Source organism: Paroedura picta, chromosome 12, assembly GCF_049243985.1.
Source record: "Paroedura picta isolate Pp20150507F chromosome 12, Ppicta_v3.0, whole genome shotgun sequence".
Taxonomy (NCBI): domain Eukaryota; kingdom Metazoa; phylum Chordata; class Lepidosauria; order Squamata; family Gekkonidae; genus Paroedura; species Paroedura picta.
Window position 1 is genome coordinate 9538184 of NC_135380.1, and position 23991 is coordinate 9562174.

At 48.6% G+C, this 23991-nt stretch overlaps 1 protein-coding gene and 1 pseudogene across 9 annotated transcripts in view; one reads left to right on the plus strand and one right to left on the minus strand.

Annotated features, from left to right (window-relative positions):
• ARHGAP32 (Rho GTPase activating protein 32) overlaps positions 1–18269 on the plus strand; it is a 196859-nt gene extending 178590 nt beyond the window's left edge. For all 9 annotated transcript variants that reach the window (XM_077306405.1, XM_077306406.1, XM_077306404.1 and 6 more), the window contains 9 exons: positions 638–720; positions 4008–4115; positions 6228–6373; positions 7907–8108; positions 9260–9405; positions 10956–11030; positions 11536–12426; positions 13145–14130; positions 15224–18269. In XM_077306405.1, the coding sequence (XP_077162520.1) occupies positions 638–720; positions 4008–4115; positions 6228–6373; positions 7907–8108; positions 9260–9405; positions 10956–11030; positions 11536–12426; positions 13145–14130; positions 15224–17464 (4878 nt within the window). In that variant the 3' untranslated portion in view covers positions 17465–18269. The remainder of the gene's footprint in view (positions 1–637; positions 721–4007; positions 4116–6227; positions 6374–7906; positions 8109–9259; positions 9406–10955; positions 11031–11535; positions 12427–13144; positions 14131–15223) is intronic.
• Positions 18270–20101: 1832 nt separating this feature from the next.
• Positions 20102–23565, minus strand: LOC143821918 (G-patch domain and KOW motifs-containing protein pseudogene; annotated as a pseudogene).
• Positions 23566–23991: the final 426 nt, after the last annotated feature.

Consider the following 23991-nt stretch of genomic DNA (forward strand, 5'->3'; position numbering starts at 1 on the left):
CGGGAGCTGGAGCCGTGAAGTGCCCAGTGCTTAAACGGTCCAAAAGAAGCATGTTAAAAACTCACAGCCATTATGGTGTAGAACTAGGGATCAAATCCACCCTACCCATGCATGTGGACAGGTTATCATTGTCTGCAACCTTGATATGAGGGTAAATACCAGCACATGATGCCCTAAGCTCCTGGAGGAAATGCGGGTTATAAATATAATAATAAATAACATCCTTGCATTTGACTCTGGGTCCATCGGCACTTTGCTGCACAATGCTTGCTAAATGGAATGCAGGAAGTGCTTGTACTTGTTCAGCATAATTGAGCGATGACCTCTATACTGACTGTCAATAGGACAGCAGGGAGCCATCCAGACAGGTGACCTCCTGCAGCAAATGCCGCCTGATGATTTCAAAAGGGGGTAGCCGCTTTCATCTTTTGCAGCAAAGTAAAACAGAAACCAAGCAACATCTTTAAGGGTAACCGAGTTCTTTCCAGCACAAGCGTTCCGAAGTGAGACGTCACTTCTTTAGATGCACCTGAGCAGGTTTATGCTGGAGAGGACTTCCTTAATCTTAAAGAGGTTTTGCAAATGCATGGTGTTGAGGCTTGCTGAATTGTTAAACGGAGTTCTTGTTTTCTTGAAGGATGCTGTGTCTGCTGCTACAGACGAAGAGCGGCTAGTGAAAATCCACGATGTCATCCAACAGTTGCCACCTCCCCACTACAGGTTAGGATACAGAACCTATTTAGCTTTTTAAATTTATATTGCTTTTGAATAAATATTTATAAAACAGTGTCTTTTGTTGTGTCGACGTGAACTTCTCCTGCCAGGTCTTATGTCAGTGGTTTTCAACCTGGGGGTTCGGACCCCTTTGGGGGTCAAATGACCCTTTCACAGGGGTCGCAGCAGGGCAAGCAGCTTGGCCGGGATGGCGGGGGGGGGGGGAGTACTGCCACTATCGCCTCTCCTCCTGCAGGTGCTCACACTTGGCCACCTGGCACTCCAGCAGTGCCTCCAGCACAGCGCAGTCTCCCACCAGCTGCTCCAGGTGGCGCCGCACCTCAACGAGACAAGGGGCAGAACTGAACTGAGAGACCCCAGGAAAAAAACAATTGATATATAATCCTGAACAATGGATCTTCATGCCATTGGTCAGTTTCGGTTTAATTTCTGTGAAAGAACACTTGCATAATTCTATGGTTGGGGGTCACCACAACGTGAGGAACTGTATTAAAGGGTCGTGGCATTAGGAAGGTTAAGAACCACTGTCTTATGTCATTGACCTGGGTTTCTTTCATGGTGTGAGATAATGTCCTTTTTCTGCTACAGATGTGGCATCACACCTCTCCCTGTCCTGGGACACAGAATGAGTCTTCGCACTAATCTCAATTCATGTCTTACTGGTCAGGGGGATCTGAGTTGATGTCTTCCTCTGTAAATCGCTCTGCCCATTTGGTATGCAATCGTACCACCGTTCTTAACCGGAAGGTTGACATTTCTGTTTGCTTTCCAATTTCTAGCCCCTAAGATGGCTTACTGAGGCAGCGTTATTCCTGCCCGTATTAAATTAAACGGCTGAGCGCACGCTGAAGGATTTATAGCTGCATAAAGTTGACTTCTATTTTAATTAGATCAGTAACAAGACAGACAACATCCCCTATGCATAATCTTAGCTGAAGTTATGTAAAAGTGCTGGGGAGAGGGATAAGGAATGGGGCCCATCGTAGCAGAACTGTCTCATTGTGTTAAGAAAAAGGGAATTCATGAGTCCTGCAAAGTATATTAATGAGGGCCAGGCAGAGGGATGCTGCGTAAAATAGCAGAATCCGGGGTGTGAAATGAAAATAAATTGCAGGGAACGAACAGACCTTGTCTTACCTTTTAGGCAACATCCGGCAAATTTGATTATGTCAATTAAGGTGAACCGTATGTTAATGCAAGCATAAATATCCCTTTACCCTAGCTGGGACAGCAGATGTACTTAATTGTTAGCAGTGAAGAAGCAAGGCTGACTGAGCAAGCTTCAGCATTACTCTGTTAAGGGGCAAAAAGGACAGGATGCTGGTAAAAGTGAGACAGGAGACATAGAAGGCTGGCTGGTTCTCCCCCAGAAGCGGGAGATAAGTGTGGGTCTCCTGAATCAAAAGATGGGAACCTTGAAACACATACCATAATAGAAGGATGTGGTGCAATTTAGCTGTTTGTACAGCATGCTGCCTTACCCTTTTTCATGAATGAGACATTTTAATGTGGCACAGCAGTCACAAAATATCCTGACATATTATTGTTAGGCAGATGACTGGCCTTCATTTCTTAGTTTCTCTTTAATCTATGTCAATAACTTCCCATTTCCATTCAGCAGCACTTTCTGGGCTTCTTCGATGAGCGTAGCAGAATCCCTATTGGACAGTTACTTATTATTATTTTTTGCTGATTTATGGCGATCCCTGGTGGGGTTTCCAAGGCAACAGACATTCAGAGGTCAGTTGCCCATTACCTGCCTCAGTTTCATGGCCCAGGTGCTCCATGGTAGTCTTCCATCCAAATATCGACCAAGGCCAACCCTGTTTAATATTCTTATTATTATTGTTGTTATTGTTGTTATTATTGTTATTATTATTATTTTAGAGTTGTTACTCATCTCTCCCCAGAGGCTCAAGGCGAGTTACAGCATAAAACCCCCAATAATGCAGGGGTGGCTATGAAGGGCTCATGGTACTTGTAGTCCACGGGGCATCTGGAAAGCCACAGCTGTTGTCTAATGAAAACTTGTTCATGTTGGATTTCGCAGCTACTTCAGTTGTTTAAGCCCAGGATGATTCGATTCCACTTTTATGGCACCCCTTAAGTAGATCGATCATGATTTTTGCCAGGCTCAGGAAAATTTGTCAATGCTAACTTAATGAACATATAGATATGGCAGCACACGCTTAGATGTACATTGCACAGGCTCCCTCTGGTGGCTGTAGTCAAGCCAAAATGCTTTGCTAGTTTTCCGGGTTTGCTGGGTTTGATTCCCCTCCCCCTAGTGTGGCTGAATATGTTATTTCCCGGAGGCTGGATTTCTGCACTGTCAAAACCTCCCAGGCTTTGCTGTTATAATGTCTAATTCTGCATCTGACATGAATTGTAATAATTAACAAGTGAGCACCATCAAGTTATGCTGATGGAGTTTTTAAGAGATGAGCAGAAGTGCTTTGCCTGTTGCCTGCCTCTGCATAGCCATCCTGGTCTTCTTTGGTGGTCTCCCATCCATGCGTGAACCTGCTTAGCTTCCAAGTCCTTCAAGCTTTGCTATCCAGGCGGCTACCATGAACTGTGCTTCATCTCATTAATCATCTAGTTAATGCAGGGTGGGTGAAGTGGACATGTGAAAGGTTGCCGAACTTGGGGTCATGTTCCCATTTTGTTAGAGGGACACAGTCTAGGCTTTATCACACAGTACTGGTGAAACTCTGTCCAAATTGTGATTTGTCATGTTGTCCATTTCACTAAGCGGAGCCACCCTTTGTAGTGGCTTGGCCGTGCGGACAGCTGTGCATGGAGAATGTCCTCCCTACTGGAGTGAAGGCCAGAAGCAGATCAACCCTAGATTGGCTATATGAAGTTTGAGTTGACCCCCCAAACCATAATTTAAACAAACCGCGGTTTATTGTGATGCCTGCATGCAACCCACAGGTCTTGTAACACGGTCAAGCAATGGCCAAATATCTAGCTGTGTTAGAACTGCATTTTCCACCTTGCATTGTGCGTGCCTGCTGTTGCCTTCTGGTGCTTCAATAAGACCCTGTGTTGCTGCCTTCATTGATGATCTGATCAGAAAATTCAGAATGATGCAAATTATCTTTCAGAAAGCTGATATTGGTCACCCCTGAAGTTCTTCCTTCCTGCCCCTAAACTAATTTACATGAATTTATGTATTTATGTTTTGCAAATTGCAGAGTCATGAACACTAGCTGTTGTGAAGTCCTCGCTTTCCCCCACTAACAGCTCACTCTGTCTCTCATTTCTAGGACGCTGGAGTTCCTAATGAGGCACTTGGCTCACCTGGCTGATTACTGCGCCATCACAAATATGCACACCAAGAACTTAGCAATCGTCTGGGCACCAAACCTACTGAGGTAGCCCCCACCCCCTTTTTAAATTTTTGATATCAGGATGATTTTATATCCCATTTCCAAAATGCTGGAAAAGTTATATGTCTAAAAAAGTGTGTATATAAGAATGAATGTTTGGTATGGGGAGGGGGTGTTACTGTTTCAAAAGCCTTTGTAGAAGGCAGTGAATCACATTCTTCATCTGGAACTCCAAAAGGGATCAAGATTGGTTTGTTTTATTTATTAGATTTCTAAACTGCTGCTCCTAGCTAGCTAGCTAGCTGGCAACGGCTAGCAACATCCATTAAAATACATTACAGAACATTCAATAAAATATTTAAAAACCCCTCTCACCCTCTCCAACCACCCCTGAACCCCATATCTCCCAACCGCTTACACCCCCCACCCCCCCAGCCTTCTACTGATTGCAATCTGTATCCAGAGATTGAACTTGATGAGCCAAATTGTTTTCTGTAGCATGTGGGTAACTGGTGTCGATGGAAACTTGCATACATGGGCTTTAGGTCTTGAGGACAGGGCACACACCAGGACCGACCCGGACATTGAACAAGAAGTGCAGCACCTGGGTAGATATTGCTGTGCTTGGGGTTCCCTGATGCATCGGTTTCACTCAGCATCTCTCCACTTTTATTTGGTTTTCCTTTGTATTTGGGGTACTTCTCTGTTGGCGTTTCTAAAATGCCCTCATGAGTAAGCCCTGCTGATGTGATCTATTCATACTCCCCCTCTCCACCCCCGTGTGCGCGCGCAAGCCGAGGGGACAAAAATTTGCAAGTGCCGTATAACTTGTTCCCTTGGGAACTCACATGCTGAGATGAAATATCTTAGTCGGGACATTTAAAATAGGCGTGTGATGTGTCTATGCATTTAGCAGAGGTATCAAGTTCTCTTAATTGAAATTGCAAAACAAGAGTCTCTGGGTTGACAAAGAACTGGTGTAGGATCCGAGGTATTCTTAGCTCTGATATTAGGACTGCCGGCTCTGAATGTGAACGTTCCCTAGAAATTTGGGGATGGAGCTTGGGGTACAAGGCCATGGAGTCCACCAGCTGAGTTATTCAGATAAACATGGATGTTAACTTCTCAGTCAATACGCTTGCTATGAATTGGCCGTGTTTTCCTGTTCAGCCATTCCTTTAAAGAAAACTATTATTGCTTTTACAATATATTCTTAACATGGCACACCTGTTATCCGCTTCACAAGGGTGGGAAGTGAGGTGTCCCTAGCCTAGAACCTTACTGAAAGCTTTAGCCATGCCAACGCATCTGCTCAGAACTGCAATTTGAAGGATATTTCTTGGTGCCTGGGGTAAAGAGGCAGTGGCAGTTGGTAGGGCCAGTGAAACACCTTACTTGAGTCCACTTCAGGGGTAGTCAACCTGTGGTCCTCCAGATGTTCATGGACTACAATTCCCATGAGCCCCTGCCAGCAAATGCTGGCAGGGGCTCGTGGGAATTGTAGTCCATGAACATCTGGAGGACCACGGGTTGACTGCCCCTGCACTACACCAACCTAATAGGAAGTAACAGCTATTCTAGTGTTTTTGGAAAGAAGGTGTAGGAGTCAAAGATTCAGAGCTCTGAACCATAACGTAAGCACTGAAATTGTGCATTAAACTGGTACAATTTGTCATCCCACCATTTAAAGGCGCCTTTTAAATATATTGTCTATGAATCTCTTATTGCATTGATGCATTAGCCAAATGTAGGATTGTACTTGCAGCTACAGAATTCTTGGGTCTCTGAGCATCCTTTCATTCTCAGCCATTCAGTTAAGGATAGATTAGGTTATGTTTTAATTTCTAGTAACTCTGTGCAACTGAATGTTTTGAGGCATCTTTGTTATGAAATCACTTGGAAGTACTAGGGTGAACATAGGTAGTAACTAGAGTAAACTATTGTAGAAAACAACTAAAAAAACGAGTTTTTTTTAAAAGGAATTTCTCATCTGTAAAATGGAGCCCTTATTTCTATTGTTCTTGTGAAAAACAGAGAAGACCTGCTAAATCTGAAGCTATAGTCTATAACAACACAGCATTAATTTGACTTGTATAGATATTAATTCTTCCTTTTCCACTGCTTTTGTTATTTTTTGTCTTCTTTCCCCTCCCTTAGGTCAAAGCAGATAGAATCTGCCTGTTTCAGTGGAACAGCTGCTTTTATGGAGGTTCGAATTCAGTCAGTGGTCGTGGAGTTCATCCTCAATCACGTGGATGTCCTTTTCAGTTCCAAACTCAGCTCTGTCATTCGAGAGAGTGCAGGTATGTTCCCCCCAGGTGGGTCCCAGTGGAAACTCAAAGCATTCTGGTAACACGTGCAACTCCCAAGAACGCTGTATTCATCTTTCACTACTGCCAAATATGAAATGTGGCCTAACTTTGCCTGCTCTCAGGAATCTTCCTCCCTCCAGGCTAGTGGTGCTTATTCAGTTTAAGAACTGGAAGTTGTGGTTTGGCATCAGAAAGTGACCTCTGTTAATGGCAAATTGTTTTTTCTAATCTCGACCCTTCAACTTGTCAGAAATAATAACTGGGCTGCACCTTTCCCATTGAGCCTTTCCATGCTGGAAGGTTTTGCTTTTAACTGAGCCCCCCTCCCCCCCCCAGGTTATTCTTGTTGCTTTTAGAGAAGTATTCTGCCTGTTATATCGGAGTTAAAAATTGGGCTGTGGGTAATTCAGGTAATTGTCTTAATTGTTGTACCAGTTTAAATTTAATTTGTGGGTAAAACTCATGCACTTGCTTGCTGAATAGCGTGTCAGGGAACATTCAGTGCCAATTAGGCTGCTTGCGACAATCTCTCTGGTGTGTAGGCTGCGTTCCTGGTAATACCTGCAGGGAACTGCAAACTTCTCTTCCAGTCTCTGGTGATTTCCTGAAAGAGGGAGGTGGGGCTTAAAAGGAAGCTGTGGATCAATCGCCAGCCCTGTTTCCTACTGAAACATGACCTAAAAGGCAGGGAAAGTAAATTGATAATATCAAGGCATTTGCAAGCTTCAAATAAAATTCATGTATTTACTACAGTATTTATAGTTCACCTCCCCGCCCTCCACAAAAAAAAAATTCAAGGAGAATGTATTTTCATATTTCAATACAATTTCTTAAGAAATTTTCTCCATGCTTGGCATAGCGGTTAAGAGCTGCAGCTTCTGATCTGGCAAACCGGGTTTGATTCCCCACTCCTCGACTTGCAGCCAGCTGGGTGACCTTGGGCTTGTCACAACATTGATCGAGGTGTTCTGACGGAGCAGTAATCTCAGGGCTCTCTCAGCCTCACCTCCCTCACAGGGTGTCTGTTGTGGGGAGAGGAAAGGCAAGGCGACTGTAAGCTGCTTGGTAACTCCTAGTACAGAAATCAGATCAACCATATATGATGATAACTCCCAGAAGCAGTCTGTGCTGCTTTTTCTTTCTTACTGCACCCATCTAAAATTCGCAATGGGTGTGTGGAAGAAGAGTGGTATACAAGTGAGAGGGGAGAGATGGATTAATGGAAAGCAGGCAAAGGAGTGGTGGGTTGCCAAGTGCTGCCAAGTGGGTTGAGGTGGTGGCCATTAATGCCCAGTGGTCATTTCTTTGCTGATTTGGCTGATACCATGTGGTTTGAGTGATGGTATTAAAAGTGTTGTGTTTTATAATGCATAGAGGGCAACTGCCTTTCTCATTTGTTAGAATATTAACCACTTCAAGCCAGAATTCTTCTCGTCTCTGGAACAATTTCTTGTTCTTGCCTCCCCCCACACACACTCTGCTCATCTTCATCTCTCTCTACCTTGTCTTGGGCTTCTCTTGCAGGTCACAGTTCCTTGTCACGGCCTAAATCTCTGCTGGTATCTTCTCCCTCCACAAAGCTGCTCACACTGGAGGAAGCACAAGCACGCACTCAGGCCCAGATAAATTCACCCATCGTGGCAGACAGCAAGTACATTGAAGTGGGTGAAGGACCTGCTGCTCTACAGGGAAAATTCCACACCATCATAGACTTTCCATCTGAAAGGTAGAGAGTTTCTTGCAGTGGGTTCCCATCATTCACTTTCGAGCCATCTGAAGAATACGCCTGCACATTAAAACTTCTCCCTTGGATAAAACTGGGTTGGTCTTAAACAGGGGTGAGCAAACTGTGGCCCTCCAGATATCCAGCTGGCGAATGCTAGCAGGGGCTCCTGGGAATTGTAGTCCATGGACATCTGGAGGGGCACAGTTTGCCCACCCCTGGTCTTAAAGGTGACACTGGACTCAAACTGTTTTCAAGCTATAGCGACGGATTCAGTGGCGGGTCCTTACTTTTGCCTGTCCTGATGATGAGCACACTCTTAACGATCCCTCCCAAAATCTGCAATGTAGATTTTGCTGTTTCTGCTCTATAAAGCACTGCTCTGGATGGCTCATTCTCCTCTTGAGAACTGACACATGCACACCCCCAGTGTCAGTAAACCCATCCGTAATCATTCCCTGTTTGCCTCTACCAAAAGGCACCGATCAATTTCTGGGAGATAGTGGTCATGCATATAGCACGAGGGAAGAATGTGGTACAGCGTCGCCTTGGCCTGCTGAAGACCCCAAGCTCAGTCCTGGACATCTCCAGGTCAGGACATCTAAAAGGGTCAGATAGGAGGTGATGTAGAAGGCCCCCTCCCATACACACCTTAGACCCCCTGGGGTGGTGTCATCAAGTAGAGTAGGCGAGATTGATTCTGATGAAACAGTGATCTGATTCAGTAGAAGACGTCTTCCTGTATGGTCATATACGACCATGCTTGTGTATCATAGAGTTGCACAAAAGGAAGGACGGGACAGGGAAGCTTTGGCAACAGTGTATCGATGGAGAATTTAGTATGTAATCATGGATAGACTTGGGTAAGGTGGGGGAGTGAGAGAATTCTTTCAATACCTGTCTTGACGCTCAGATTTAAAGTTTAATTCTTCTAATAATCCTCATCTCGTGCCAATGATAAATCACGAGCTTTTCTAGAACCGTCAAGTGTCTTCCTCTTTCTTAATGGTAAAAAAATTACGAGGTGCATGTCGATGCTTCTGGAGACGGGGGATGCGAACTGGTTGATTCTGCCGCTGGACCAATTCTCGTGAGAGTTCAGTGCATTCTAGCAGTCTCTTAACGTCGACTCCCTTCTTGCCGCCTCACTCCAGAAAGAGACCCCCAAGTAAGATGAAGAAATCCCCAGTCGGCAGCTGGCGTTCCTTCTTTAACCTAGGAAAATCCTCCTCTCTCTCCAAGAGGAAATTGCAGCGCAACCCAAGTGAGCCTTCTGAAATGAAAGCCATAGCCCTGGCAGGTAAGCTTGTCTTTTAGCATGACAGCAAGGACTTTAAAGCATTAGCCTTCTAATGCACACTTAGAACTAGACGGGCAGAGTTTGAATCCTTTAGTTCCGCTGTTTTTTGTCTTGGGTTGGCATCCCTTTGATCCAGCCTCTGAAAGACTACTGTGCTTTTCTGAACTCTGCTGATCACCGATGCCTCCGGGACATCTCCGCGTACCAAACAGCCTGTTGCCGTTCATGCTGTCTGTCAAAACAGCCTGGCCAATGGCCCGCTGGTGGTTCCTCTGAAGAGGCCAGGAGTGGCGGAGAGAGCTTGACCCGGAGCTGAGAGAACGTGATTCAGATCTCCCTGCTGCCATTGAAGCTTGCTGGGCACCTTTGAGCGAATCACTCTCTCAGCCCAAAGATTTATTACTCTGCAGATAAGAGGGGACAGAAATGAACAATGTCGAAAGCTGTTTTGTGCCCTCATTGGAGAGAAAAGCTGGGAATATATTAGGGGTGTGCAGTTTTCTAAAAAAATAAATAATCCAGTATTTTGGGGCTTAGGACTTAAAATTGTTTTTTGCATTTCCCAGGTCATAATACTACTATGATGTTTGAATCTGGGATTTCTTGGAAATCTCAATTTATTTATTTATTTATTTATTTATTTATTTTGGGGGGGTCCAATAGGCCCAAGAAGAAAAATACCAGCTTGTCAATATTTATTAAGTTAGCCCAATTAAGGGACTGGGCTTGGCTTCTCTTGCAGAACGGTTTATAGTGTGCTGCAGGAGAAGCTAGCCCCAGGATTTATTTGTGGTGGGGAGATCTCCCCCGCACACAGATCCTGACTAGAATGACTTCTACAGCACATGATGTTTTGGGCTCGCCGTTTCAGATAGCGGAATTAATACCGGCTATCTATATCAGGCTGAAAAAATATCCGTAAAATACCTGGAAGGTATTTTGGGGGTAGGGTGTGTGTGGAGGGGATTTAATTCCGATAGACCAAATGCATACCCACCCTAAGATATATATCTAATGAATGGAAGGAAGAATATTAAGGTGGATTTGATGATCAGCTGGCCCTGCTGTTGCGAAGGCTGCATTATGTGCCCAACAGTTCACTTAATCATTTTATCCAGGTATAAATTAGTAAGCATATATAGTGGGTATGTCACAAACGTATTCAAAAGTTTTTGCCTGGCAATAATGTAAGGGACTTGTACAATGCAGCAGTTGGGAGGGAACCAGGTGCCTTTTCTGGGCCTCCTTAAAAACAGGAAGGAAGAAACTTGAGGCCATGGCTCACAAAAACATGTGCCACTGCCTGTTAAGCAGCAGACCAAGAATGCCTACAAGGGAAGAACCCCTGAAGATTGTACTTTGTTGAATTTCTTTCTGTTAATTGCTGCGGGCCATCAAGAGAATCCTGTACTTAACCAGTTTACGAACAGGAGCAGGTAGGGGTATTTGTGAGGCTAGAACATGCATTTTAATTTATATGGGGAACTTGCATTTTAACTGTACGTTCTTTGTTTAAACGCATTCCACTGTTTTATGTTTTGGCTGTCCAGGGGGACGAGGAGACAGTGGGACCCTGCGCTCCGCTAAGAGTGAAGAGTCCCTCTCATCCTTACATGCCATAGATGGTAAGATGGGACACAAATGTGTCTTGTAGGGAAGGAGGGCTGCCATTGTCAAAGCTCAGAATCAGAGAGAACGGAACCCTCAGTACAAATGGAAGCCCTGGTTACGATTTATATTATCTATAGTAATGATAGTAAGAGCCTCTCGTGGCGCAGAGTGGTAAGGCAGCAGACATGCAGTCTGAAAGCTCTGCCCATGAGGCTGGGAGTTCGATCCCAGCAGCCGGCTCAAGGTTGACTCAGCCTTCCATCCTTCCGAGGTCGGTAAAATGAGTACCCAGCTTGCTGGGGGGTAAACGGTAATGACTGGGGAAGGCACTGGCAAACCACCCCGTATTGAGTCTGCCATGAAAACGCTAGAGGGCGTCACCCCAAGGGTCAGACATGACCCGGTGCTTGCATAGAGGATAACTTTACCTTTACCTAGTAATTGTAGTGTAAAGAGCCAAGAACCGATTCATACGATTGGCCATTATATCAACAAGTGTTTTGCTCTCTGTCTTCATAGGTGAGTCCAAACTGTTCCGGCCTAGAAGACCACGTTCCAGTAGCGATGCCTTGTCCGCTTCCTTTAACGGGGAGCTCTTGGGGAACATGAACCGCTGCAATTCCTATGACAACCTGCCCCATGACCAGGAGAGTGATGGGGACGAAGGGCATATCCACGTTCCTGCCCTCATCTCCCCACGGTCAGCTGAGGATGTTGATCTAAGCCCGCCTGAGATTGGGGTGGCCAGCCTGGACTTTGACCCCATGTCTTTTCAGTGCAGCCCTCCCAAAGCGGAGTCCGAGTGCCTGGACAGCAGCACCTCCGTGCTGGAGTCAGTGGACTTCAATAAGGATAAGCAGAGCAGCTTTAAGAGGGAACTAGACTCAGGCAGCCAGTCTCAGACCCCTGGCAGTGCCACAAGCTCCGAACCGGTCTCCCCCTATCAAGAGAAGACCATGAGTCCCTTCTTCACCCTAGACTTGAGCCCAATGGAAGAGAAATCGTCCAAGCCCCAGTTGTTCTCCGAGAAGCTCAGCCACGCCTTCTCCCCCAAGATGGGACGGAAGCCCCTGAAGTCTCCGCCCCCAAACATATTGGAGCCTGTCCCCTTCACTCTACCCAGCCGGGTACCAGATGTCATCGGAGGGCTATCTGGGAGCTCAAGTGCTGCAGACTGGACTAAGGGGAACTGCAGCATCAGCGAGGCCATAAGCAGGTCCCCACCCGAGATGATAATATCACCTTTGAGGGCCAACGAGCTGAGGCCAGGTGAAGGGCACCAGCAAGAGTTCCAGAGCCAGGGAGATGCTCGGAAAGCCGAACTTCAAGAAGAGGCGGAGCAGCCCCTGGCCAGCAGCAGCAGCAGCAGCAGCCAGAGTAAGCCTGTACCTTCTGGACAGACGCAGCCAGGTACAGTGTGTTTTCCTCCATTCTTTCTTTAAGTTCCCGTGGGACCAGCTCTCTCGCTTCTCTGCGTGCCTTTTAAAGAGGGGGGAAAGAAATCTGGCCATGACAAAACCAGAGTGTGTGTCTTCCAAAGCATGTGGAGGTTGTACGGGCCCCAATAGGGAGCGCTCAAGGAACCCGCAGCTTCTCTACGGCCTCTTTGCACCGCAAAGCAAAAAGCAAATGCTTGAATATTTTATGTACCCCTGTGTCTTTTCGCTCTTTCGTAACGCGAAACAATCGCTTGCTGCCCTTGCAAACCGGTACACTGACCGATAGAAATCGCCTGTTTTAAAGCTAAGTAAAATAAATAAACCTTAAAAAAAAATCTGTCTGCACTTGAAGAAGGGACCTTTTTTTTTCCTTTTCTTTTTTTTGCCAAACGTAACCTGTCATTAAATAGTGCGAAAGATCCTGTCGCAGGATCTGACCTTTCCTTTCTGCGTTGCCTACTGCTCTTTAGACAATCTCTTGCGCTTTTCCACACCGAACCGCTGGCCCGTTTGCATGCGTAACGGAAGACGCACTATGTCACGCCACACGGAGTTGCCACTGTGAAATGTTGGAAGAATCTGATTTTTTTTTTTGTAATGGTCTGTAGGAATTGCTCGCTCGCCTTGCAGGATAACATAAATCACTCTCTTCTCTTTTCTTTTTGTTTTCCTACTCTTCCTCCCACTAGGAGTGGTTGCCCTCGATCCCCCCCAGGATCCTGTGCCAGTCAGTTCTGTCTCTGTTGTCCCTCCTCCGCCACCGAAAAACGCAGCACGCATGCTAGCCTTAGCCCTAGCAGAGTCTGCCCAGCAAGCCTCTGTCCAGTCCAGCAGGAAACCAGATGCTCTCTCTGACTGTAGCCCCTGTGCAGAGGCAGAGAGCAGAGAGACTGTAGAAACAACCCGTCCGTATTCTGGTGTTACTCCAGAGAAGCTTCGCCTCTATGCTGCTCTGCCAGAGAATCCACTCGGTTTTCAGGCTGCTGCACCTGCAGATCACCACAGAAGTGGACTACCTGCAAACCCGGGCTTTCCAAACAGTGGCACGCCCGAGGGCAACAGCTGTTCTCATGCTGGCACAGCTGGAAATTGGGACCACTCCCTTCTCCCTACTGATATGCCTGGAGAGCTGCAAAGCGGCTTAGACATGGGCTGGGACCACTCCCACTTCCATCCTCACGCGTCAGGGGAGATGCACCGCCTCGCTCACTCTGTTCTCTCTGAGGGCCAGAACTACCCTCACCCTTGCTCCAGGGGAGCGGCTGATCCAGAGCCCCCCACAACCGAAGCACCTCCAGAAAACACTCACCACCACGGTTGTCTCCCTATGGATAAGAACCAAATCCAGGCCAACAAGCTGCACTTTCCTGTCTGCGCCGTGGAAAATAAATACCAGTTTCTTCCTGCGGCTGTTGGGGAGAAAACAGCCACAGCCGTTTCAGCTTACATGACAACAGTTCTGGCAACAGCATCCAAATCGGACCCCGGTGCATCCAGCCAGCACGCTCCTCTCCATCCAACCGCAGTCCCTCCCAACTGCACATGGGGAGAAATCGCTGCTCAGCACGCTCTTGCCACCAGCCATACGGTTTCAACCCAGAGGTCAGGAGAGCATCAGCCCGCCGCGGGACAGGTGCCAGCTACAGCCCTTAAACCTTCAGGTGGCCTGGTCCAGGTAAACGTCCCTAAGGCAAAGTCTGCTTAGACCTTCATATACTCTTGCAACTGTTTGAGGGTGAGAAAGTATGTTTGAAGAAGAGTTGTTTTTTTATACCCGGCTTTTCACTACCCGGAGGAGTCTTAAAGCAGCTTCCAATCACCTTTCCTTCCTCCCCACACAACAGACTCCTTGTGAGGGAGGTGGGGCTGAGGGAGCTCTGAGAGAAACTGTTCCGCGAGAACAGCTCTTAACAGGATTGACTAGCCTGAGGTCACCTAGCTGGCCGCCTGTGGAGGAGTGGGGAATCGAACCCAGCTCTCTCTAGATTAGAAGCTGCTGATCTTCACCACAACACTAAGCTGGTTTTGGAATAAATTCTTCCCCATTCCTCTCTTGCCGATTTACCTGTGTTGTATTTAATATACACTTATTTTCTTCCCAGGACTTGGCAAAGTCACAATTTGGTATGTTGTTCCTAGAAGAAAACTGAATATTTCCTAATATTCCTAGGAACAGGCTTGGCAACTCTTATCAAAACCACTCAGGAAAAGTCAGCTGGTTGAGGAGGCATTGAGAACTGTATCTAGGTTGAATTGTGGTGTTACCGGCATGGAAGGTATTATGGAAAGAGAATTAGCCGTAAGCTATACCATCGTACCTCCCATTTGACTAATTTTCATAGCTGAGGAAGACCCCTGGTGTCTTACTCCTCATAACAGACAAACTGAAGTGCCTATTAAACACAGTTTGTGTATGTGTGTGTTTAGTGTCATGAAGGTGCTTCTTACTTAGGGCAGGCTTGTCAATTAATGACCTTTGGTCAGGTCCTGCAAGCGGAAGGCCACGTTTCCTGTATTGAGTGAGGTGCTCTTGGCTTCCTTAATGTTGATGTGCTTTCGGGGGGTAGCCCCAGGGATTGCTAAAGGGTATATGTTCATTTTATTATTTATTTATTGGATTTATAGGCCACCGCTCCTGGAGCAGCCAACTCGCAGCGGCCGACAACAGAGATTGAAATTACAAAAATCGACAGGCAATTTCAGCCTTCCTTCCTTGGTGCTGAGAGGCCAGGGTCACAACTAACCTTTGCTTTGCTTTCTCACGCCAGGCACAAGAAGAAGCGACTCCAGAGAAAGTGCATGAGCCTAGACCAGCTGAAACAGCTCCTGTTTTCGTCACTGAGGGCAGTGCGACTATCCAGTGTACGTCAGCGACCCCTGTGGCCACGCTCCATGAAATCCACTTGGAAAAGCCCCGCGAGAACGCCAGAGCTCCCCCTTTGCAATGGCGGTCTGAATCTGTCCCAGCGCACTACGGATCTACACCTCCAGTCCCGCCCGTGAGGACAATAGAGAGTAAAATCGCTGCAGCCATGCATTCCAACAGTGCAGATGCTATGAATCCCGCCAGTTACCATTCCTTCCTCGCTTCCTCGACCCTGCCACCCTCCGTGGAGGATCCCGTGCTGCCGCCTCCCCCACCCAAACACGCTTCCCTTCAGTCCTCGTATTTCTCACATTCCAAGTCAGAGAGCTCCGCTGAGCCCTCAGCATCGGACAACTATGTGCATCACAAGCCTACATCCGTCCACCAGTACAGGGCTGAAAGCATCCCGCCACACCTCTATCACAGCAAGTCCGAGCAACATCCAGGCTATCCTTCTCTGTTGGAGACCCCCACATCTACGGTCCCCAGGTACAACGCATACGCCACTCAAGGGAAAGGCACCTCTGTCCATCACTCCAAACCTCGCGGCCGGATAGATTACATGACCTCCATGAGCCCTACGATGAGGAGCACTAGTTACGTAGAGGAGACGCCGCCCTACCCCTCTATCAGACGTGTCCACTCAGTGCATGTCACCGCCCCGTCCGCCATCCGATCGGTTCCAATATCCCGTACGGAGGTGCCTCCCGATGATGAGCCACTGTACTGTCCAAGGCCTCTCTGTCAATACAAGCCATATCAGCCCCACGCGGATTATCACGTCACTCAGCTGCAGCCTTACTTTGAGAACGGCCGTGTCCATTATCGATACAGCCCCTACTCAAGCTCTTCCAGCTCTCCCTGCTACACTGCGGCGGATGGCGGGCTTTACGATCTGGATCCGTATGGGACCCTGCGACTGAGGCAGTTCCATCCCCTCTCCGGGCGAGAGTTCACGACCTACTCCAGGCTGCAGAGCAAAAGTTTGTACCGCTGTCCGGGCCTGCCGCCATACCCCCGGGGGGGCCTCGTCGGCCACCTGACCGGCAAGGAGCACAGCTTCATCAGCAGGGACGTGCCGCCCGCTCCGGATGTCAAGCCCATGTATGTCTCGTGGGACTTGGAGGACATGGAAAAGTACCGCATGCAGTCCATCCGCCGAGAAAGTCGCGCACGTCAGAAAATGAAAGGGCCCGTCATGTCCCAGTATGACAATGTCGCCCCCTTGCTGCAGGACGAGTCGCGAACGGTCGACGTTGTTCACTTGCGCAGTAAATCCGATCCTGGGAAAACTGGCCTGCTCACTGTTGCTGATGGGAAAGAAGGCAGGTATCCCTACAAGGTCGGGACCCCCGAGGGAGATGAACGCTACTACGTGGCACATCCGGATGCTGACGTAGACCGACCGTATTACCATGGAACCTACGGGAATGGGCAATCTGAGAAGCCCTCCCTCCCTCAAAAGCAAAACAGCGTCAGGAACAGGAAACCACACGAGGTGAATTGCAATTCAACTGAGCACAGAACACACCTGCAGCACGACGTGAGCCATAGGCAGCCTCCGGAATCTAAAAACGGCCCCCCGTATGCTGATTACCGATCAAAGGGGCACCAGGAGCCGCTGGAATCAATTGCGTACCAGCACTCTGGTGGGAAGTACGTTCCAGCCAGCCACGATGCCTTGAGATCGAATCATAAAGAGGCGAAGGTACCAGAGGACAGGCCGGAAGCAGAGCGACCTCGAGCCAGGCAAGCCGTTGCCGCTGAAAAGCACTCCAGAGACTGCTACAAAGAGGGCGAGCAGTACGGGCAGCCCGCGGCACCGCCCCCCAAGCCAGAACGGAGCCACAGCCTCCGGCTCCAACCGCCCGAGAGTGTAGAGCGGGACCCTGGTCTCCTTTATCCGTACCAGACCCTTGGCAAGCGCCAAAGCACCATGACTGTGGTGTCGCAGTATGATAATTTGGATGACTACCATACCCTGCCTCAGCACCAAAGAGGGGGCTATGCTGGAGGAGGGGGGTTGATCCCCCCCTTTGCTCACCCGCACAGCAGGACCTATGCCACAGCCTTGGGCCAGGGGGCCTTCCTTCCCTCCGAGCTCTGCCTCCAGAGGCCTGACACTGAGATCCACGCGGAGTGAGGCTTGAGGGACGGGAGGGATAAGAGCGTGTTAAGCAGCCTCTGCTGGACAGTGGACTGTTTTATTTTTTCAGTGATACACAAACTCCCCCGTCAGAGCAACTCCCCACCATTGGCCGCCTCCCCTACTCGGCTCCCGCCCTCTCAGCTTCCCCCCGCCTCCACCGCCCCAGTTCTCCGCTGCTTCCAGGTTTTTATATATAGTAAATAAATGTATAGTTTTCTCTCACATTGTCTGAAAGTAGGTTGGAGCAGTCATGCAGGCGTTTCTTAAACCTCGAAGGCGGGAAGAGTTATGCTGCGAATGGTTCTCATATACCTTAGTTTGAAACCATGGCATTCCTCATAGCTTCGACACTGTCCTTTGGAGACCTGTGCATGATGTGTATAGATGTTTTACTGCAGACATTTCATCACGTCCTTTGTATGTGATCACGAGAGAGAGAGAGAGAGAGAGTTACAGAATAGCAAGCTTTTTTTTTTTTAAATAAGTACTTTAACTTGGTCCTTTCGAGTTTAACGTACCAAACTCTGGGGAGAAAAAAATGGTTCCACATTTCTACATTTCCAGATTGTTTGTTAAAATGTTAATCCCGTGGTCACCTTCTTTTTAAAAAGTATATTGAATGCTTTTCAAGCTCCTAATTCCATCTGAAAGTGTGTTGAGATCAGCAGGTGTGGGATATTGGTGTGTGTGTGGGGGGGCAATTGAGGTTTAGAGGATCAAGAGGCATTATCCAATTGCTGTTAAGGAAAATAATTTATGAAGCTGCTTCGTCAAACATTAAAATGTTTTGTTGTTTGTCTTTGTTTTTAAAAGAGAGAACCTCATATGTGGCAAACAGAGCTTTGCTTTGTCAAACCGAGCAAGGGGGACTTGTATTTCTCACAGTCGTAAAAGATATAGCCTCTTAGAGAAGTCAGAACAAATATACTTTGGCCGTAGCACTCTGGATGGGTAGCCTCATCTGGAGGGCCTTTCCCTGTGCATCCTGCGTGGAACGTCTTGGGGAGGCAGGACTTTGGAATGCTTTTGTGGGAAAGGATCGTGGATGCGTTCTGCATCAAGCTGCTGATGGGTATTTTAACCATCTGCTCACAAAGTACGTCTTTGGCTATTGCTGACTTCCCAGTCGGTGCTGATTGTATGAGGGCGACGATGAATACATGGCTTTGAATGCTGAGGAACAAGACGTGGTGGAGGCCAGCTAGCTTTACCAGAGGCCAGCGTATAATAGCACATACACCACTTTCACTCTTGCCAGCTGTAAGCATAGACTGGCGCATCTAAGCCAGGGGTAGTCAAACTGCGGCCCTCCAGATGTCCACGAATTACAATTCTCATGGGAATTGTAGTCCATGGTCATGTGGAGGGCCGCAGTTTGACTACCCCTGAATTCTAAGAAGACACTATGTGGCACAGCATTGTTTCTCACTTAGATGCCTGTGTAAGCAACATATTGGTTTGCCGCTTTGTTGGGGGAAAAATGAATATTCAGTGTTTTTCAAAGCACTGACCCTCTTGGATCGGTGGCAAATGGGGAAGGCCTCACCCTGCTTAGTGTCGGGATCTAGAACAGCAAACGTTACTGGATGGTGGAAACCACATTGCTGCGTTTAAGTCCAAAGGGACCATCTCAAGCTTTTCTCTGTCTTAGTCCCTTTGCCATTTGCCTGTGCGAGGAAAAGGATTTGAGAGATTTGCATCGAGATCCTCCTGGAGCGGAAGATTCATCCACTTCATGCTTTGTTGTTGTTGTTTTAGTAAGAATTGTACTGGTTTAAAATGCTGGATTTTACGGGAGCAGAAAGCCGCCCCCCCCCCCAAGCACCGTGGCTTTTGGATCTCTCCGTTTCCCACCTGTGTTACAGGAAAGAGCAGACTGTCTCCTTTTGCTTTGTGCGATGTGTTATTTTGAAGACTGGATAATTTAGTTTGGGATTGTTACTGTTCCTCGGGCAGGCTTAGGTGTAGATGTCATGGCCAGAAGATTCACTGTGAACCAGGTTTACCTCAGCCTCCCTCCTCTCCCCCAGTTCCCTTTTGAGGGACTTCCACAAGTATTCCCTCCCCCCCCCCCCCCCGGCTGGAAGAGAAAGAGAGAGACAAGCTCGTTGCCTTGCGAAGTTCCCATTGTACAAATCTTGCAAAGACTGCTGCTCAAGAAAGTCAAATGAACCGGCATTTGGTGGGCTACGAATCAAAGTTAAACAAATCAGCACTCAAGGGCAGGGGTAGTCAACCTGTGGTCCTCCAGATGTCCATAGACTACAATTCCCAGGAGCCCCTGCCAGCATTTGCAGGGGCTCGTGGGAATTGTAGTCCATGGACACCTGGAGGACCACAGGTTGACTACCCCTGCTCAAGGGGCACTTTGCATCTCATGCCAGCTTTTCACCAACATCCCCTTAAATTTTTAGAACCAGCCATTTGAAGTTTGTAATGAATTTCTTCATGCACCCCCACTCTCTTTCTCTGAGCTCCTCCTGGAGCTAAGGCAGGGAAACCCCCGTCGCATTTTGGATCTCTGAGGTTCAGGTAGTGAGGGCTGCAGCGCAAACCCTTCTCTTCATGAAAGCCTTAATTCACTTTGTTATCCTCTCTCCATATATTGGCCTTAAGTTACCTATCCTCCAGGTGAGAGATCAGAACCAAGCCAACTTCATGTAAATTTTGTCACTTTTAGGGGTAGGGCATAAAATCTGAGATTTTCCTCGGCAGCCGATCTTCCCTATCTTAATTCATGCCACTTCCTTACTACCCAACAACTTTCATGTTGGCATCCGGTTTTGGTAGGACATTGGTCCAAAATCGCATAGCAGAGCAGCCTCGCATGTAAAAGGAAGTGGTGTTATCAAAAAAAATGTTTTAAGTCCAAAGAGCAGCAGCCATTGCCCTGTTCTGTACATGCCACCACTATACTAGTAGAGAAACTTTTCCCCCACCCGAGAAAGCCATAAAATCAACTATGCAGTTCCCGTCCATCTCTGTAGTTCATTTTGGATCTGTCAAAAGCCTCCTTCCTGTGAACAAGCAGTGGGGAGAGCTTTGGGTTCTTCGTTTCTTTCATTAAAACCAACCACAAGACCCAACAACAGGAAGCGTAAGCAAGTCTTCTACTGGTCCGATGGTTATTGGACAGTATGTTGTTGGCCGGGAGTGAAGCGGTACCGTATAATGAGCGAAAAGGCCATTGCAAAGTTGAGGGTCACTAATCAGCCCTGAGTTTGAGTTGGCCCTGACTGATGATCAAAGCATAATTTGGGTGCGAAGGCAGAACCGGCACTTGCTCACTTGCCTTGGTCTAAGTTCCCATTTCCCCTGCTCTCAGGAGCCTTTCTCCTTTTCTGTATTGGAGATCCATTTTCAATTGGACTGTAAATACATCCAGATCCAGGTCTGTGTGGCTGCTTAGAGTGAAATCGGGCCCCTTTCGTTGACAGGTTTAGATATAGCAAGTACTTGAGGTCTCCTACAGCTGATCTTAATTTAAACAAACAAAAATTTATTTTGAAGAAAACCCAGGTGTTTATTTAGTTTACAGCACAATAATAGTAATATTTTTTAAACTCCTCTTTTAAATAAAGCCAGTGGAAGGTGCTTTGGATGGAATCCTGGCCATGCCAAGTCGCCCCCCCTAGCTCCTTAAAGTGGTATCCCCATTTCTCACCCAGGAGAGCTGCAAAGACCATTTCTGACCTCTGTGACAAGCCGTTCCCCTTCAAAAAAGTTTCATCCAGAGTCCAGTGCAGGATCCAAAATGGTTGTCCTAGAACCTTTATGGCAACCCTTGACTCCTTGGCTGATGTCCCGAGAGCCCAATTACTGGTTTAGCTCAAGGCCCTAAAAAGATTCCGGGACTCTTTGTCACATTCTGCCTTGAAAGACCGTTCCATGGGCGACTGATGTGCCATGATTTAGAAAATCCTGGCGAAAAATACATGCCCCGAGTTGCCCCCCGTGAATACCCAAAGCATTCTTTGGAGCAAGGCATTCTCCTTGGAGCAAGGGCTTCATGGTATTCGCCTCTGTCCCACAACCATTCCACTAATTCACAACTGCCCCTTGCTGTCGAGAAAATCTAGAGCACGGAATACACCTTGGGGGTCGAGCAAGCGCAATCCAGTTTCCACTGGTCAGGCCTTAAATTTCCGCTGCTCTAGAGTAAGTCGGCAGTGACCCGCCTCAGCTGACCTTGGCTCCTGTTGATCTTCGACATGTGCGTTCTTGCTTGAGAATTTGGAGCGGCCCTCCATCCTCTCCATAGTCTCCTGGACTGCTCTCCCATTCAGAAAGCACAACCCTGTGCCCGTTAAAGATCAGGACTCGCACCCAGAACCCATCGAGGCTGCAGCTGTTGAGCCTTGGGAGGGATGTTCAGAGTCTGCTCTGCAGAGGAGGCCATCGCCTCCTCTCTCTTCCTGGAGGGTGCACAGGTTTCCCAACGCTGGAGAGAAGTCGGAGAAGGGCTCTCTTCTCGACCACACAGGAGGGTGGGATGGGGGGCTGATGCAGCTGTTGTGCATTCCAGGGGGGGTCAGTGGCACTCAGTCATCCTCTGAGCCGCCAACGTAATGACAGATGGCATCATAGTCCAGGGTCTGCAGCTTTTCTTCTTCCCGCTGCAGCTGCACCCGCACGAAGCCCTGGTCCTTGTTGTGACGCAGAATGCGGCCCACCTGACCAGCACGCTTCCCCAGCACCACCATCACCCAGTCGGCATCTCCCCGGGGAATCACCGTCTCCAGCATGGACTCCTGGATGCCATCCAGGATCTGGCCCTCTTCTGTCCGGCAGACACAAACATCTGGCTTCAGGACATCTTCGATTACCATTTTTGTATTGTAATATTTGCCCCCCTTGAAAAGCTTATCCACAAAACGGACTCGCAGGTTTTGCCACAGCCAGTGTGGGGCCCCTCTGGACGAGGAATGGCCACTGACGCCTGTCTTGCAGTGTTTCCCCGAACGTTCGTCTCTTTCAGCCTTTGGGGCTTGCTTCCTCTTTTTGCTTCTCTTTTCTTTTCGGTCTGGTGCTGCCCTCCTCTCCAGGTCGCCCTGGGCCCCATTCCTCTGCCCTGCCTCCTCCTCTTTGTGGGCCTTTCTGAGGCGGCTGAGATCTTTGGCGGACTTGTCGTATTCCTTCTGGGTCACCGGGCGCACTCCATGCTGGCTCACTGTCACGGTCTTGCCCCCGATGGCCAGCTTCACCATGAGGCGAGCGTTGTCGGCATCCGTGCCTCCGATCTTTCCATAAAGCTCCTTGTGGGGGCCAGCTTCAATGTAAACGGCGCCTCCCGTCACCAAGCCCAACGGCTCCTCTCCTGGTTTCGGCGGGCGCTGGGGCCTGGATGGCTGCAAATCCTGGGCTGCCGAACGGTCTGCTCCGAGGCCCAGGCCCTTGGGCCGAAGACGGTTCTCCAGCGGCTTCACCTGCTGCTTGAAAGTCCGCCCGATGCCCTCGCCCGCCTTCCAGCCCATGCCTTTCAACATGGCAACACCATAGGCTTCAACCGGCACCGCTTTGTAATCGGCCTCTGTGGACGATTCTGGACAGAACCTGAGGTCCATTTTCTCTCCATCTCCATAGCCGTCGGGGCCGCGGTGCTGCCTGAGGAGGGGGATGGCAAAGGCGGGGTCGATCTTGCTGCCGCTCTCCCAGTGCTCCTGCGACTTCTTCGACGCCTCAACGAGCTCTCTGACGGCCTGGGCCTCGACGCCATTGGTCCCGTCCAGATCCTGGAGGGCGGCTGGATCCGCCGCCTTCTTCCATCGGTCCTTCTGGATGAGGGCGATCGCCAGGTCTTCGGGCTGCGCGGCTGGCCGGGCGCTTTGCAATTCCCGCCCCTCAACGGCTCGGAGGAAATCGGTCTCCAGCTTCTCTTCTCCCCCGTCTTGGCCCGTCACGGCGAGAAGCCGCCGCCTCCCGGTTGTCCGGGTGAAGCTGAAGCACACCGGAGCAGGTGAAGCTCCCACGGCCGCCTTCTCTCCACTTTCTGCCGCAGCTTCCGCCATCTTTTTTTTCCGTTCCTTCCACATCCGCGGCTCACCCCGACTTCCGCCTGTGCATGGAGTGGCGTTCTAGGAAATGCAGTGCTGATGCCCGGCTGGCGTGATTGGGTTTCATACGCCGGTGTAAGCAAAATGACTACAACTCCCAGAGGGCATCGCGAAACAAGCCTCGCAGTCTCCCCGCGAAACAAACGGTTCTACAGCATCCGGGTAATATGGCGATTCGGCGCAAGCGCAGTAACACGAGAACCACGGACGTCTCGATTCATTGAAACTAACAGCTGAAGCCTAAAACTTTTTTTGCGCATGCGTTATGAAAATCCTAATCGGGTGTGCTGCTGTCGCCTCTGCGGGAAATCAAAAATCTCTTCAGCTTCGCGAGTCACTCTCGATTTCGAAGAGCATTGTTGCCAGGGCAACCGTCAGTACCTAGGTCGTAAGCGTATTCAAAAAAAAAAAAATTTTTTTTAAATCAGGTTGAAGTTTTATGCAGATGATAGTGAAAATAATTGTGCC